Source organism: Zalophus californianus, chromosome 7, assembly GCF_009762305.2.
Source record: "Zalophus californianus isolate mZalCal1 chromosome 7, mZalCal1.pri.v2, whole genome shotgun sequence".
Lineage (NCBI taxonomy): Eukaryota > Metazoa > Chordata > Mammalia > Carnivora > Otariidae > Zalophus > Zalophus californianus.
The window spans coordinates 74,557,959-74,572,362 of NC_045601.1; the positions used below are offsets into that span (position 1 = coordinate 74,557,959).

The window sequence follows — 14,404 nt, forward strand, 5'->3', positions numbered from 1 at the left end:
TTGTTCTTTGTTATTGCTTAGTAGCATTCCATTGTGTGGACAGACCACATTTTGTTTACCCACTTACAAGTAGAAGAGCATTTGGGTTTCTTTCAATTTGGGGCCATTCTATAAAGGTACTACAAAATTTGGGTACATGTTTTTAAATGGAACTATCTATTTCTGTTGGACAAATATCTAGGTGTCCTATTCCTAGATCATATGGTAAGACTAGTATCTGAAACCCAAGAATGGTGGTCTTAGGCTATCTTTCTTTACTCATCACACTTCTAATTAATGCTAGACTCAGTCCCAAAAGTTATGAAATCATGACTTCATAATGAACACTGTACCAGGTAAAAGGAGTACACCACAAAACCTTGATATCTATAGGTAGACATTTTAAGTCCATAAGGCCCAATAGAGGCCACCTGTAGCCAGAAAAAAAATGTCAAGAAAATTCACAGCTTAGTTCTGATCTTGATTCTACTTTGAGAATGTAAGTTTTTCAAGATTACAATAAGTAGCAATCTTTGAAAATGGGAACACCTGAAACTACTAATCCAGTCCAAATCCCCGTTTAAGAAATTCATGTATGCAGTTCAAATGTAAAGACATTCAAACACTATATTTAATTGGTAGACGTTACTTTTTAAGGATACAAAGAGTTTTCTCTACACACCCAAATAATTACTGTGAATATAATTTGGGCCTTGATTGATGGTTTTGTTCATTATTCACACTTGGAGCAGACCTCTGTACCCGTTTAAGACCAACGTGGCTAGAGTTACCTGCCCACCCCGGCTCCCAATTGTAACTGAAACAAGTAAGGGAGCTCCAAGCTGTTGAGGTACAGGTAACGAACGGCACGGTTGGCTTGCAGAATCTGCCATTTAAATGGCCCTGCCCTTCCCGGCCACGGCTGCCTTCGACAGCCGGGCGTGTCAGAGACAGAATGTAGAGGAGAAAGGGCAGGGCTTTGCCCGGCCGCGCGCGACGACGCCCTAGCCTTGGCCTTCACAGCAGCACTTGAAAAGCCCACTGGCAGGGCTGCTCCAACGCCCCCGCCGCCCTCCACGAATCCCGCAGTAGCCCGGCAGGTGTGCGCGGTGCGCGCGCACGCAGTGCGTGCTGGGTGCGGGTCTAGCCGGCGGAGGGGCTGCTGAGAGCCTCGCGGAGGGTGGTTGGCTGGTGGGTGTCGGCCTCCCTGTCATCCCCGCCTCCTCCTCGTCTCGCGCTGGCCGGGGATGCTAGCGCGCGGCGCCCCCTTGCCTGTAAGCTGGCGGTCCCGGGGAAGGGGGGGGTGGTAGCGTGTGTGAGTAGCTGGGAGGGGGCCGCGAGGCGCTCGGCAGAGAGCTCGCCCGGGTTAGTCCGCCGCCGTCACCTGACTCGTTGGAGCAGCCACAGCTGAGGTGGGGGCGGGGATGGGAACGCGGCGCGGATCGCTAGAGAGACCCGGCAGCGCTGGCGGAGGAGGCGGCGGCGGGCGGGTACAGGCTATCGGGGCCACGGGCGGCGGGCGCAGGGACCCCGGAGCTGAGGGCCGGCGGGGGGGGGGCGGCGTGCGGGCTAGGGCTGGAGGCATCTCGCCCCGGGACACCGGGTCCGCGCGCTGTCGCACACACCCACCCGGCGCGGCTTCCCTCGGCGGCCCAGGCTCCGCTCATCCTGCGGCGGGAGGCGCCGCTCCTGGGGCGGGGTGAGTACCCGCGGCCCCGGCTCGGTCCCCTCCCCCGCGCCGGGCAGCGCGCGGCTCCGGAGAGGATAATCCTAGGGCGCAGAGAAGGGCAGCGGCTGGGTGACAGCTCCGCGGCGCGCTCGAGTGCGGGCGGGGGGCTGGGCTGGGCTGTCAGCCCATCTCTGCTCCACTGCCAGGAAGGGCGAGGCGCCGAGAGACTCCGGCGCCTCCGCAGAGCCCCCGGGCGGCCCCTGCGGCGGGGATTGGGGGCGAGGGGAGGGGACTCGGGCGAAGGGCCTCGGCGGGGCTTGGGAGGCGGCGGCGAGGAAGGCAAGGGAGGCGAGGGCATAATATGGCGCAATGCTAGGATAATCTCCACCGCGCCCGAGGGAGGACGAGCCCACTGCTGCAGCAGCGCGAGGAGGAAGAGGGAAACGGTCAGGGCTTGGGTATCCGATTCAGACCCCGGAGCCTGCGGGCTACTGGGAAGAAACGCTGCGGCGGGCAAGCGAGAGGTGGGCACCCGGTGGGCGCGGCGCCCAGGGAATAGCCCCGACGCACGCCGGGGCTGGTCCGACACGCGGGGATCAGGTTGCAGGCGAAGTGCTGATTGACAGGGGGGTGCCGGAGGGGTGAGGCGGGCGGTAGGGCGAGTGGACCGGGACGGTGTCACGAGGCTGGGACCGGAGCCGGTGCTGGGGTTCGGTGACGGACCTACTCTTGTTGAAGACCCCCTAGATCGCGTCTCACCAGGGGGGTTAGCGCGTTGCTGGCTCCTAGATACCCATCCAGGGCGGGGACGGAGGAGAAGAGAGCCGCCGTGCGGCTGGAGGAGGCAGGGCCGGGGTGCTCGGAGGGTAGGGTCTGCGGGTTTAAAGCAGGACCATCTCCCCTCCTTTCCCGCAGAAGAGGAGGTGATAGACGCGGCCGGAGAAGATGTCGGGCCAAACGCTCACGGATCGGATCGCCGCCGCTCAGTACAGCGTGACAGGCTCCGCTGTTGCGAGAGCGGTCTGCAAAGCCACCACTCATGAAGTGATGGGCCCCAAGAAAAAGCACCTGGACTGTAAGCATCTTTTTATATAAGTGGGACATGCGCACGGCAGAGGCGCCCTGGATGCCGGCGTGCGGCCTGGGCTTGCTGTCGATAATGCTGCAGCTTTCAGAACTCCCAGCTGGGCTGCCCCTGAGCTCGAAATCTCCAGACGTGGAGGTGTTGCCTTGGGTCAACCCTGAAACCTTGTTTGTGTAAGAGCCATTTTTTTTTTCTCCTGTTGACCTCCAAGGTCTTGGTGGAGAAAAAAAAATTCTGTATATATCAATAGTATAAAATACTGAGGAATTGTACATTCTGGATTAGACACGTTTCACCTCTTTTTTTTTTCTTTCTCCACACACCACCACTTTGTCCAGGTTACAGGAAATCAGGGGTTGCACAGTCACACAAGCCCCCAAAGAAAATAATAAGAAAGGTGAAATCATAAAAGGTCAAACTTGTCACCCTAGTTTTATAAATATATTTTTGAGTAGTTTTAAAATAGTGTCTTCTTTTTCAGTGTGGCTGCTGAGATTTCGTGTGTGAGTGTGGGTGTATGAGTGTATGTTGTATGTAACCATACCAAACTGAAATAAATTCAAGCTATTGAATGAGGAAATTGGACTTCATAGATAATGGCGATTTCATTTCACACATCCTGGCACACTTCTTTGTCCCTTTCTCAGAAACTGGTGGGCAGAATGACTATGCTGTGGTCACAAAATGGATGTGCTTTCCCAGCATTCGAGATAGTGCACTTTTACAAGAAAACATTTCATTCATAATGCCTTTTCTTTATATTGGTTATTTGATGGGAAAAGGCTTTAATCTAGTTTGGAATCTATGTATTTCTAATATAAATTTTTCATTGGATTAACACAGTAAATATTTTGTTATTGAAGGACAAATAGGGACTTAGAAAAAGGCTTTCACTGGCTTTAGGTAGTGAAGCTCCTTATAGCTAAGGCTACATCAGAATATGTTCTATAGCTGCTGCTCAGTCTTTTTGACCTGCTTGGGACCCGCTCTGCTATGATGTTTGTTGGTAAAGGTCAGTGTTGGCATAAGAGACACAAGTTTAGCCATACCCATTTCCCATCTGGCTTCCTTTCCCCATTTTCTGGGTTTCTTTTGCTTCAGGCCTTCTCCAGTGTCTGCCTTTTGCAGCTGAGAAAATGGCCCTAGTGTTAGAATTGACTTTAGTCCTATTATCTGTATAAGCACAGCTTGATGAAGCTTACAACTGGACATTGTAAGGGTTATCCAGCCTTGTGAGGCTGTTGTGTCATAAAATTGAATAATTTTGCTTCTAGAAGCTTGTCTGAGGGGAGAACACCATTACTCCTTCCCTGAGGGAATTTTTAACAGAATTTGTTGATGTGGTATCATGTGTTATATATACAGTACAGGATGGAAGAGCCCACCAGGGCCAGGGCACCTAACAGAAGTGGAAATTATAAATTCATGACCAGCTTATTTTGCTGCAGCATGCTGAATCATTTAGCCATCTTTCCATCAGTTTCCCCAACTCTGGAAAGATGACTCATGTCTTAAAGGTATATGTCAGTCTAGCAAATATTCGTAATAAAAAAGCTATAGGTGATGGGTTTGCTAAATGCTATGAAAGTGGTAGATCAATATATCAATACATTTCATAGAACGTTCACAGATTTGAGCATTTCATTAAAACATTATTCAAATATAGACTCTTCCATATCTAAATATTTAGTCGCCTTAATCTTTTAGATCTGGATGGTCTTTTAAAAATTTTCAAGGTGGGAGGTTTTCCAGTATTTCCAGCATGTTAGTAAGTGGGGTGATTTTGAAGATGTAGAACATAACGGGGAGATTCTGTATTTAGAAAGCAGATAAAGCAGGAATTGTTATTGAATTATTAATGAGAATAATAATAACAGCTAAACATTTATTGAGCAGATACTATATGCCAGGCACTGGGCTTTACATTATTAATTTATCGCTGCTTAACAGGTTCAGGGAAGGTAATTAACTTTCACAGCTTTTAACCACTGCACTTAACTGTTGTCTGTAGTTTATTTAGTCATATTTTCTATTGGAGGGGGGAAGGAACAGTATTAGCCTGAATGGTTTAATTTACAAAATACCCATCCTGTTTGTATGGCTTTGTGTGAAATCAAGCAGCACAACCCACGTCATTATTGCAATCTCTATGATATTCATGAAGAATTTTAAATTCAGTCAATGAAAAAAATGAGCAAAAGATAAGCCGTGAAGAGTATTAGTTTTTCTTTTTGATGTTTTACTTTTTGAGTAAGTAATAAAATAAATTAACTGCACTTAAAAACAACCTTAGGGCAGAATTTGGAAAGACAGATATCACATTACTGAAAAAATGATATGGAAAATTTGAAAATAGAAATACTGTTGTGTTTATATGCATTGTAAGAGGGCATCTTTGCTTGGAATTCCTTGTGAAGTTCTTTGAAATAACAGTCGACTACCTTAGTAATTCAAAGGTTTTCAGTAACACCAGTTATAAAGTGAATCACACCTATTATTAGAACATGCAAACACATAACTGACTTTCCCTATAGGCGCTGAAGCATTCTTAAGTAATGTTTTAGTTTTGAAAATATTAAATAGTAGTTGGGAGGAAAAGAGCACAATGTAGAGTTGGGAATTTGAGACCAAAAAAATTTAATTTTTAATTTGATTGGTGTATAACTTTTGGGTTTGGAGTTTAGGTTGGAAGATTATAAGATTAAAGTTTATGGTTTTGTGATTTTTTTTCCCAGATATTGGGTTAACTGAATGGGCTTCAAATATTATTTATTTAAAAGGCTGGTTGAAAAGATTTTTTTTTTCCCTCTGCAGGTTGATAGGCCAGGAAAATTACTGTTAATTCTGGTGATTTATAAAATTATGCTTAATGATATATGATTTAAACATTTACAGGAATGATTAGTTAACATCTGGGGGCAGAATTATATATGGTGAGAAGGTAGAGATAAAGAAACTCTAGACATACAGTCTCAGATTTTTTTCCCTTTTTTTTCAATAACAGTTTCTTAGAGGAAAAATATATTCAGAAAAGCTTCACCATAATCAGCAGTTACATATTGAATTTAAAATAATATTAATATTTTTAATATTCTAAAAAAATGATTATATATCTTAAGGTACTTTTGAATTATGTAAAACTTTTATTCTGTACTACTATAATAATGTTACCACTTGTACATGAAAATTAACAAACACCTGACCATTGTTAGTTTGACATTAGTTTCTTGGGGGCGCCTGTACATCCTTGTTTCCTTTTCCTTGTAACTTTGTATACCTATTTGGTAACACATAAAACATCCAGGATTCAGCAAGTATTTACCTTCTTGGTTACAACTGTTTTACATTTCAGTTGCTTTTTTTTCCTTTTCTGCTTTGTAGCTGATGGCCTAAAGGATAGCCCAAGTCAGTAATAAAGTAATAAGATCCAGTAAGGCACCTAGTATCTACCCAAGTGCTGTGTCACCATTAAAGAACAACCAAGAAATAGAGTTGACCCAACGTAACACCTGCAGAGAGAAACTTGGAAAGTTTGGCAGCTCTAGTATAAGATTCATTTCTGTTAGTAGCTTTTACCAACAATTTCTATATATGCCATATTGTTTAAAAAAAACAACAACAACCTCTTTAACATCATCAAAATTCAAACTTAGACATTACTATTACTATCAAACCAAACCTTGTGAAAAGCCAAATTGGTTATCAGTAATGCTATTTTTTTCCCATTCTAAACCTCTTGAGGGTTTTTAAAAATGAGCTTATGCCACATAATGAGCAAATAATTCAAGTTCTGAATCTTATGTTTGAGGGATCCTAGCTGGTATTTTATAAAGGATTCCTATCCTCCCAAATTAAGAAAAAGTAAGATTTGGGGCACCTGGGTGGCTCAGCCAGTTGGGCATCCAACTCTGATTCGGTTCAGGTTATGATCTGAGGGCAGTGGGATTGAACCCCACTTCAGGCTTCACACTCCACAGGGAGTCAGCTTGACATTCTCTGTCTCTGTCTGCCCTTCCCCGTGCTTGCTTGCGCTCTCTCCCCCACCCCTAAATAGATAGATAAATAAATAAATAAATAAATAAATAAATAAATATTTTTAAAAAAGAAAAACAGGATTTTATTTCTTACTAGAATATCTGGTAGAAGTAATGGGAGATTTGGACTGTGTTTTGATTTAAGGCAAATATTGGGCAATTACCACAAAATACCTGCTGTTTTAATTTTATTCATAAAATATCTGTAAAGCAAGAAATTTTGTGAGTAAACAATGTAAATTTAACCCTAAATTTTAATTAATTACAATAACTTTAAGTTTATTTTCTATACCTAAGCTTGCTTAGTATAAATAAAATATATTTTGATTTATAGAAATGCTATTTGCACACCAATTCAGTTGATACCATATCTATATTTGTGATAAGTTAATAAAGCTTTCTATAGTGCACAAATCCAAAAAACAGGCAGAGATTATTGAATAAAATTAATTGGATCAATCTATAAAAGTTTACTGAACACTAGAGTAACTTTCAACATGAGAAGTGTACTGATTTGTTGTAAGTATATTTTACTTTTATCCCAGTTGTTCTCATTTCACTATTTGTTATTGACTAAATATACCCTCTCATTCTTCTGTATGAAGGCATGCTCTGTTCCTTCTTGATTTCACCAGAAGACCCAGCACAAGCGTGAAGATGGAGATAGTATTTTTTAGGCAATCACGAAGAGCTGGGGGAAATATACTTTTGGAAAAGCATTTGAGTCCATGATCATTGATACAGCAAATCTGTAAAGAATCCAGTCTGTATGGTCCTGTGACATTCCCAGACAACACTCAGCATGCCAGAAGAGGGGGGCAGAGAGATCCTGTGAGGGTCAGGGGTTGGCAGGAGCATGCAAAGCAGAAGAGTGGCAAAGAGTCTCAAGTAACAGCAGGGAGCATGTTTGAAAATGACTTAAAATAATTAAGCAGACTTTATATCAGCTAGTGGAATAGTAAGGATTTTTTTCTGGATCTTTTTATTTCTATATTTTCAGAGAAATCTTTTTTTTATGGTATAATGTTAATTCTATTTGGGTCACTTTAGATGTTTTTTTTTCTCCTTTGGTGATCGGTATGGTTAGCAGATACTTAACTTAGAACCAGTATAAAATTGGTAATTCAAATCAATTTTTTAAATGTTGTAAAAATTGAATATATGGAAAAAATATAAAATTATATACAGAGTAGGTAAATTCACATCTTAATTGTAATATTAGCTTGCAGCATTTTAGATTAAAATCTCGATTTTTGGTACATTGCCATATGAGTTTTAATGTTTAATAAATGACTGCTAAAGTCTTAATTGTAAATTTAATCTGTGCACTTAGTTGCTATGGATCCATCTCTTAGCTTTTCACAAATAAATATCCTTTAGATATCTTCCCACCTACCTTCAGATTGATTGATGCTGGGATATGGTGTTTTTGGAGCTTATCTAGGTTTCAATACTTGGTCAAGAAGGTCCGAAGTGACATATAACCTTCTTCCCGGATGACCTAGGATGCTTTCTTTACAGAGACTCAACTCCTGAGCCAGTTGCTACTGACTAAGCCTTCAAATATAATCATAGTTAAGTTAAATAATTTGAAAAGCCACATTTCTTGCCATTAAAAATATTTATTCTTCAGTTCCACCTTGTTGGCAAATGTTTTTCTCTTCACTGAGAAACATTGTTTGCTTGTGAAGGGAAATGTTAGCTGTCTGTTTTTTTCTTAGGTGTTTATGTAACGTGCTCTAGGTTTTGTTTCTCATAAAGGGGAGAATAGGAGAATGGCATACAAATGTCAGCTGCATGATGAGCTGTAAGACAGGATGGAGTCTTCCTAGGAGCAGCTGGGTGAAAGCACAGGCCAGAGGGAGAATTGTACCCTGAAGCCCACAGCCTTCTTAGAACTGGGTTCCTGCTCTCTCTTTGTTCCAAATGTGTGAGGATCCCTCCTGCCCTCCCATGTATATGTAAACTTTCTCTATTATGCATCTTTAAGAAAGATCTAATGTTTCCTAAAGGATTTTGTGATATGCCATTCCTGGCTACTCAGGAGAGAGAGAGAAGCTGCATCTTTGTCTACTTCGTGTGGTTTTGCTTTTTGGCCTGATCATTAATTATTTTCCCAAGGTTAGCACTTTTATTTTAAATGATAACTCTCCTTCTTTCTATATTAGCTATTCTGTCATCTGTATTTTTAAACTCTCCTTCTGTCTCTCTTATAAGCATTTTCAAGTATCTTCATTTAAAACAAACAAAGCCACCTACACACAACTCTCCTTGGACTCTATAACCTCTTCCAGCAACCAACTATATTGTCCCTTGTTTTTCTTTCACACCCAAGCTTCTTGAAACAGAATTTCACCATTCCAAAGAAAACAAACACAAGTCTACCCTTCTTTGGATATTCTGTGTCTTTGGCTTAATCCGTGCATGAAGTAATAGGATTGCTCTTAGGGGCCAGGCATTGCCAACCCAATTGGGCAAGCCACTAATTTGAGAGTTATCCCTCATCTCTCACATCCAGTGGGTACTCAGTTGTTAAAAACTCTCTGAAATCTCCTCCTTAACTGTCTCTGCTTTGCTTTAGATCAGTAATAAACCTCATTTGTAAAAAGAAGTTTAGCAATAGTACCTACCTCATCTTTAGTGAGGAATAAATGAGATAATGCATGTAAAACACCTAGCTCAGAGCTTGATTCACAAATGTGCAATGAATATCAGTTATTACTGCCACTGTTACTGTTAACCATTACTCCTACAATTGCTGTTGGTGCTACTCTTGCCCCTACTAGAATCGTTACTGCTACTCCCACCACTGTAACGACAGATATGATCACTAGTGCTTTGCCATTACCCCTTCTCCATGCTTGTATTTGCTTCCTGCTTTCAGTTGCTTCAGTTTTTTGTTGTTTTTGTTTTGTTTTGTTTTTAGTTACTTCGGTTTTTACATTAATTCCAACTTTCTCTTTCTACAGTTTGGAAGTTTAAAATCTATATTATTTCTGTTCTTTTAGTGATCACCTTGAAAAACTTAATATGCCTACTTGAAGTCTAAAGTAGAACAGTATCTTTTTATTTCCTCCCAAAGAAGAGAAACTTAGAAACTTTACTCCAGTCACCCACTTCTTACTTACATGCTGTGCTGTCTAGTGTTTTAATTCTACCATAGTTTTAACCCACAAAGCTAGACGTTGTTATTTGATACAGGCAAAGTTTATGTCGGTAAATCCTCCTTGACTTCTTTTTTCACCATTCCTTCATTATGCCTAAGATTTTCCTGAACTGTATCCTTTTGAAACTCCTTCCTTCAGTGAGGTTCTTTAGTAGTCAACTCTGATTTTGTCTTAAAAAAAAATTATTTTGCCCATATTTTTGAAAGATAGTTTATCTGTGTACACAATTCTGGATTGACAGTTATTTTTCCTTTGAAGATAATTTCACTCTTTTGGCTTCTGTTATTCCTTTTAAGAAGTCATATATGAGGGGTGCCTGGGTGGCTCAGTCATTAAGCGTCTGCCTTCCCTTGCGTCGTGATCACAGGGTCCTGGGATCGAGCCCCGCATCGGGCTCCCTGCTCGCCAGGAAGCCTGCTTCTCCCTCTCCCACTCCCCCTGCTTGTGTTCCCTCTCTCGCTATCTCTCTCTCTGTCAAATAAATAAATAAAAAATCTTAAAAAATAAAAAAAATTTAGAAAAAAAAAGTCATATATGAGTCCACCTGCCCTTAGGTAATCTCTATTTTTGTGGCAGCTTTTATAATCTCATTTGTCTTGTCCTTCTTTAGGGTATGTGTGTGTAGATATAGCTTTCTTTTTTTATTTTTTTAAATTTTAATTTCAGTATAGTTAATATAACAGTGTTGTATTTATTTCACATGTACAATATAGTAGTTCAACACTTGTAGACATTACTCAGTGCTCATCGTGGTAAGTATACTCTTAATCCTCATCATCTATTTCACCCATCCTCCTACTCTCCTCCCCCTGGTAACCATCTCTGTGGTTCTCTGTAGTTCTCTCTCATCTCTGTAAACGTCTATTTTTCAGTTTGTCTCTTTGTTGTTGTCCTTTGTTTTGTTTCTTAAATTCATATATGAGTGAAACCGTATGGTATTTATTTTTCTCTGACTGACTTATTTCATTTAGCATCATACCCTCTAGATCCATCCATGTTGTTGCAGATGGCAAGATTCCGTTATGTTTTATGGCTGAGTAATATTCCGTTGTGTAACGGAATAAGATGTAACACATGTAACCTTCACATCTTCTTTATCCATTCGTCTGTCAGTGGACACTTGGGCTATGTCTATAATTTGGCTATTGTAAATAATGCTGCAGTAAACATAGGGGTGTATATATCTTTTTGAATTAGTGTTTTCATATTCTTTGGGTAATTAGCCAGTAGTGGAATTACTAGATGATATGGTAGTTTTATTTTTTATTTTTGGGGAATCTCCATATTGTTTTATATAGTGACTGCACCAGTTTGAATCCCCACCAACAGTGCAAGAGGGTTTCTTTTTCTCTACATCCTTACCAACACTTACTCTTTCTTGTGTTTTTGGCTTTAGCTGTTCTGACAGGCATGAGGTGATATCCACTATGGTTTTGATTTTCATTTCCCTGATGATAAGTGATGTTGAGCATCTTTTCATGTGTGTGTTGGCCATCTGTATGTCTTCTTTGGAGGAATACCTGTTCATGTCTTCTGTCCATTTTTTATTTAGATTATTTGTCTTTTTTGGTGTTGTGTAAGTTCTTTATATATTTTGGATACTGACCCTTTATTGGATATGTCATTTGCAAATATCTCCTGCCATTCAGTAGGTTGTCTTTTGGTTTTGTTGGTTTTTTCCTCTGCCGTTCAGAAGCTTTTTATTTTGATGTCCCAGTCGTTTATTTTTGCTTTTGTTTTTTTTGATGTCCCAGTCGTTTATTTTTGCTTTTGTTTCCCTTGCATCAGGAGACACATCTAGAAAAATATCACTATGACTGATGTCAGAGAAATTACTGCCTGTGCTTTCTTCTAAGATTTTTATGACTGCATGTCTCACATTTAGGTCCTTTAATCCATTTTTTAATTTATTTTTGTGTATGGTGTAAGAAAGTTTCATTATTTTGCATGTAGTCGTCCAGTTTTTCCAACACCATTTGTTGAAGAGACCGTCTTTTTCCCATTGAATATTCTTGCCTCCTTTAGTTGGAGATTAATTGGCCATATAGTCGTGGATTTATTTCTGGGCTCTCTATTCTGTTCCATTGATCTATGTGTCTGTTTCTGTGCCAGTACCATACTGTTTGATTACTACAGTTTAGTACTATCTTGATATCTGGGATTGTGATACCTTTTATACTTGTTTTTCAAGATGCTTTGGCTATTCGGGGTTTTTTTGTGGTTCCATATACATTTTAGGATTGTTCTAGTTCTGTGAAAAATCCTGTTGATACTTTGATAGGGATTCCATTAAATCTGTAGATTGCTTTGGGTGGTACAGAGATTTTAACAATATTCTTCAAACCCATGAGCATGGAATGTCTTTCCAGTTCTTGGTGTCATCCTGAATCTCTTTAATCAGTGTTTTATAGTTTTAGGAGTACAGGTCTCATGTCCTTGGTTAAGTTTATTCCTAGGCACTTAATTATTTGTGTAATTGTAAATGGAATTATTTTCTTAATTTCTCTTTCTGCTACTTCATTATAACTGCATAGAAATTCAACAGGTTTCTGTATATTGATTTTGTATCCTGTGACTTTACTGAATTCATTTATCAGTGCTAGTAGTTTTTTGGTGGAGACTTTAAGGTTTTCTTTCTTTTTTTTTAAGATTTTATTTATTTATTTGACAGCGAGAGAGGGAACACAAGCAGGGGGAGTGGGGGAGGGAGAAGCAGGCTTCCTGCTGAGTAGGGAGCCTGATGCGGGGCTCAATCCCAGGACCCCAGGATCATGACCTGAGCTGAAGGTAGACGCTTAATGACTGAGCCACCCAGGCACCCCTAGGGTTTTCTATATATAGTATCATGTCATTGAAAATAGTGAAAGTTTTACTTCTACCTTGCTAATTTATTTCTTTTTGTTGTCTGATTGTTGTGGCTAGGGCTTTCAGTACTATGCTGAATAAAAGTGGTGAGAGTGGAAATGATCTTGTTCCTGATCTTAGGGGAAAAGCTCTCCGTTTTTCATCATTGAGTATGATATTAGCTGTAGGTTTCATATATGGCTTTATTATGTTGAGGTATGTTCTCACTAAACCTACTTTGTTGAGAGTTTTTAATCATGAATGGATGTTGTACTTTGTCAAATGCTTTTTTTTTTGCATGTATTGAAATAATCATACAGTTTTTATCCTTTTTCTTGTTGATGTGATGTATCACATTGATTTGCAAATATTGAACTACCTTTGCATCCCAGGAATAAATCCTACTTGATTGTAGTAAATGATTTTTTAACGTGTTGTTGGATTTGGCTTGGTGATATTTTGTTGAAGATTTTTGCATCTGTGTTCATCAGAGATATTGGCCTGTAGTTCTCTTCTTTTGCAGTGTTGTTATCTGGTTTTGGTATCAGTAATGCTGGCCTCATAGAATGAATTCGGAAGCTTTCCTTCCCCTTAGATGTAGCTTTCTTTTATTTCTCCTCTTTGGAACTTTCGGGTTTTCTGAATATGAGAATTCATTTCTCTTATTCAGGTCTGGGAAATTCTCAGCATTTCTTATTATTGATTGTGACCTACATCCATTTTCTTTTTTGTTGTCTTCAAATATGATTATATATACATTAAACTTTCACATCATATCCTTGTATCTCTAAATATACCTTTTGTAGTTTTAAATGCTTGCTTTACTGTTTAGTATGCTTTGTTTTTCAGATACTTCCTATTTATTAATTCTCTCTTTAGCTATGTTTTATCTGCTTTTACTCATCCTTAGTTTTTAATTTATTCACTTATATTTTTCATTTTTGAAGTTTTTCAAATTTGCTCTTTTTTTGGATGGCATATATTTCTTACATTCTTGAGTTCCTCTTTTGTTTCTTCATTTGAAACGCAATTCATTTCATATTCTGTATCTCACAGATCTCCATTACATGAAGCTCTGTGTTTGCTATTTTTGCCTGATCCTCAATCATGAAATGTTTCCTTTTGTGTTTGTAATTTTGGACTTCATCTGTGGGAATCCTGAGAATTTAGGATTACCTAGAGAGGATTTGTATCTGCCTCTGCCAGATCCCACAAGTGCTACCGTCATGGGAGCACCTTAAGTTGATTTCTGCTATTGGAGTTTCCCCTCTAGTGCAAGTCTAGGTCCATAATTTCAAAGTCTAAAGAGAAGACCAAAATTCTCTTTTGTAAATCATTTGGTAGCAAAATTTGTACTACCTACCATGGAAGTTTTTATGTTGAACTACAGAAATATTGTTGTATTATGATATGCTGTCCAGAGTAGACTGGGGTGTTACTTAATATCTGGGGTATGTACCATATTACTTTTGTAAAATCTGAACAATCAAATTCTGAAACACATATGGCTCTGAAGGTCTTGAATAGAAAAGTGTGAATATGTAGTCTAAATATGAGTCAGAAACTTGGGCAAGAGGAAAGCTATGATTACAAAAGCCCTAGTGATTTCTTCTTTTCCCCCTTCATT

General features: G+C 40.0%; 1 protein-coding gene across 12 annotated transcripts in view; it reads left to right on the forward strand.

Moving 5' to 3' along the window:
- Positions 1 to 1,117: 1,117 nt before the first annotated feature.
- SNAP91 (synaptosome associated protein 91) overlaps positions 1,118 to 14,404 on the forward strand; it is a 147,494-nt gene continuing 134,207 nt past the window's right edge. For 5 of the 12 annotated variants that reach the window (XM_027603055.2, XM_027603056.2, XM_027603046.1 and 2 more), the window contains exons 1-2: positions 1,118 to 1,253; positions 2,564 to 2,723. In XM_027603055.2, coding sequence (XP_027458856.1) covers positions 2,594 to 2,723 — 130 coding nt within the window. In that variant the 5' untranslated portion in view covers positions 1,118 to 1,253; positions 2,564 to 2,593. The other 7 variants (XM_035728574.1, XM_035728575.1, XM_027603050.1 and 4 more) reach the window with 6 other exon arrangements.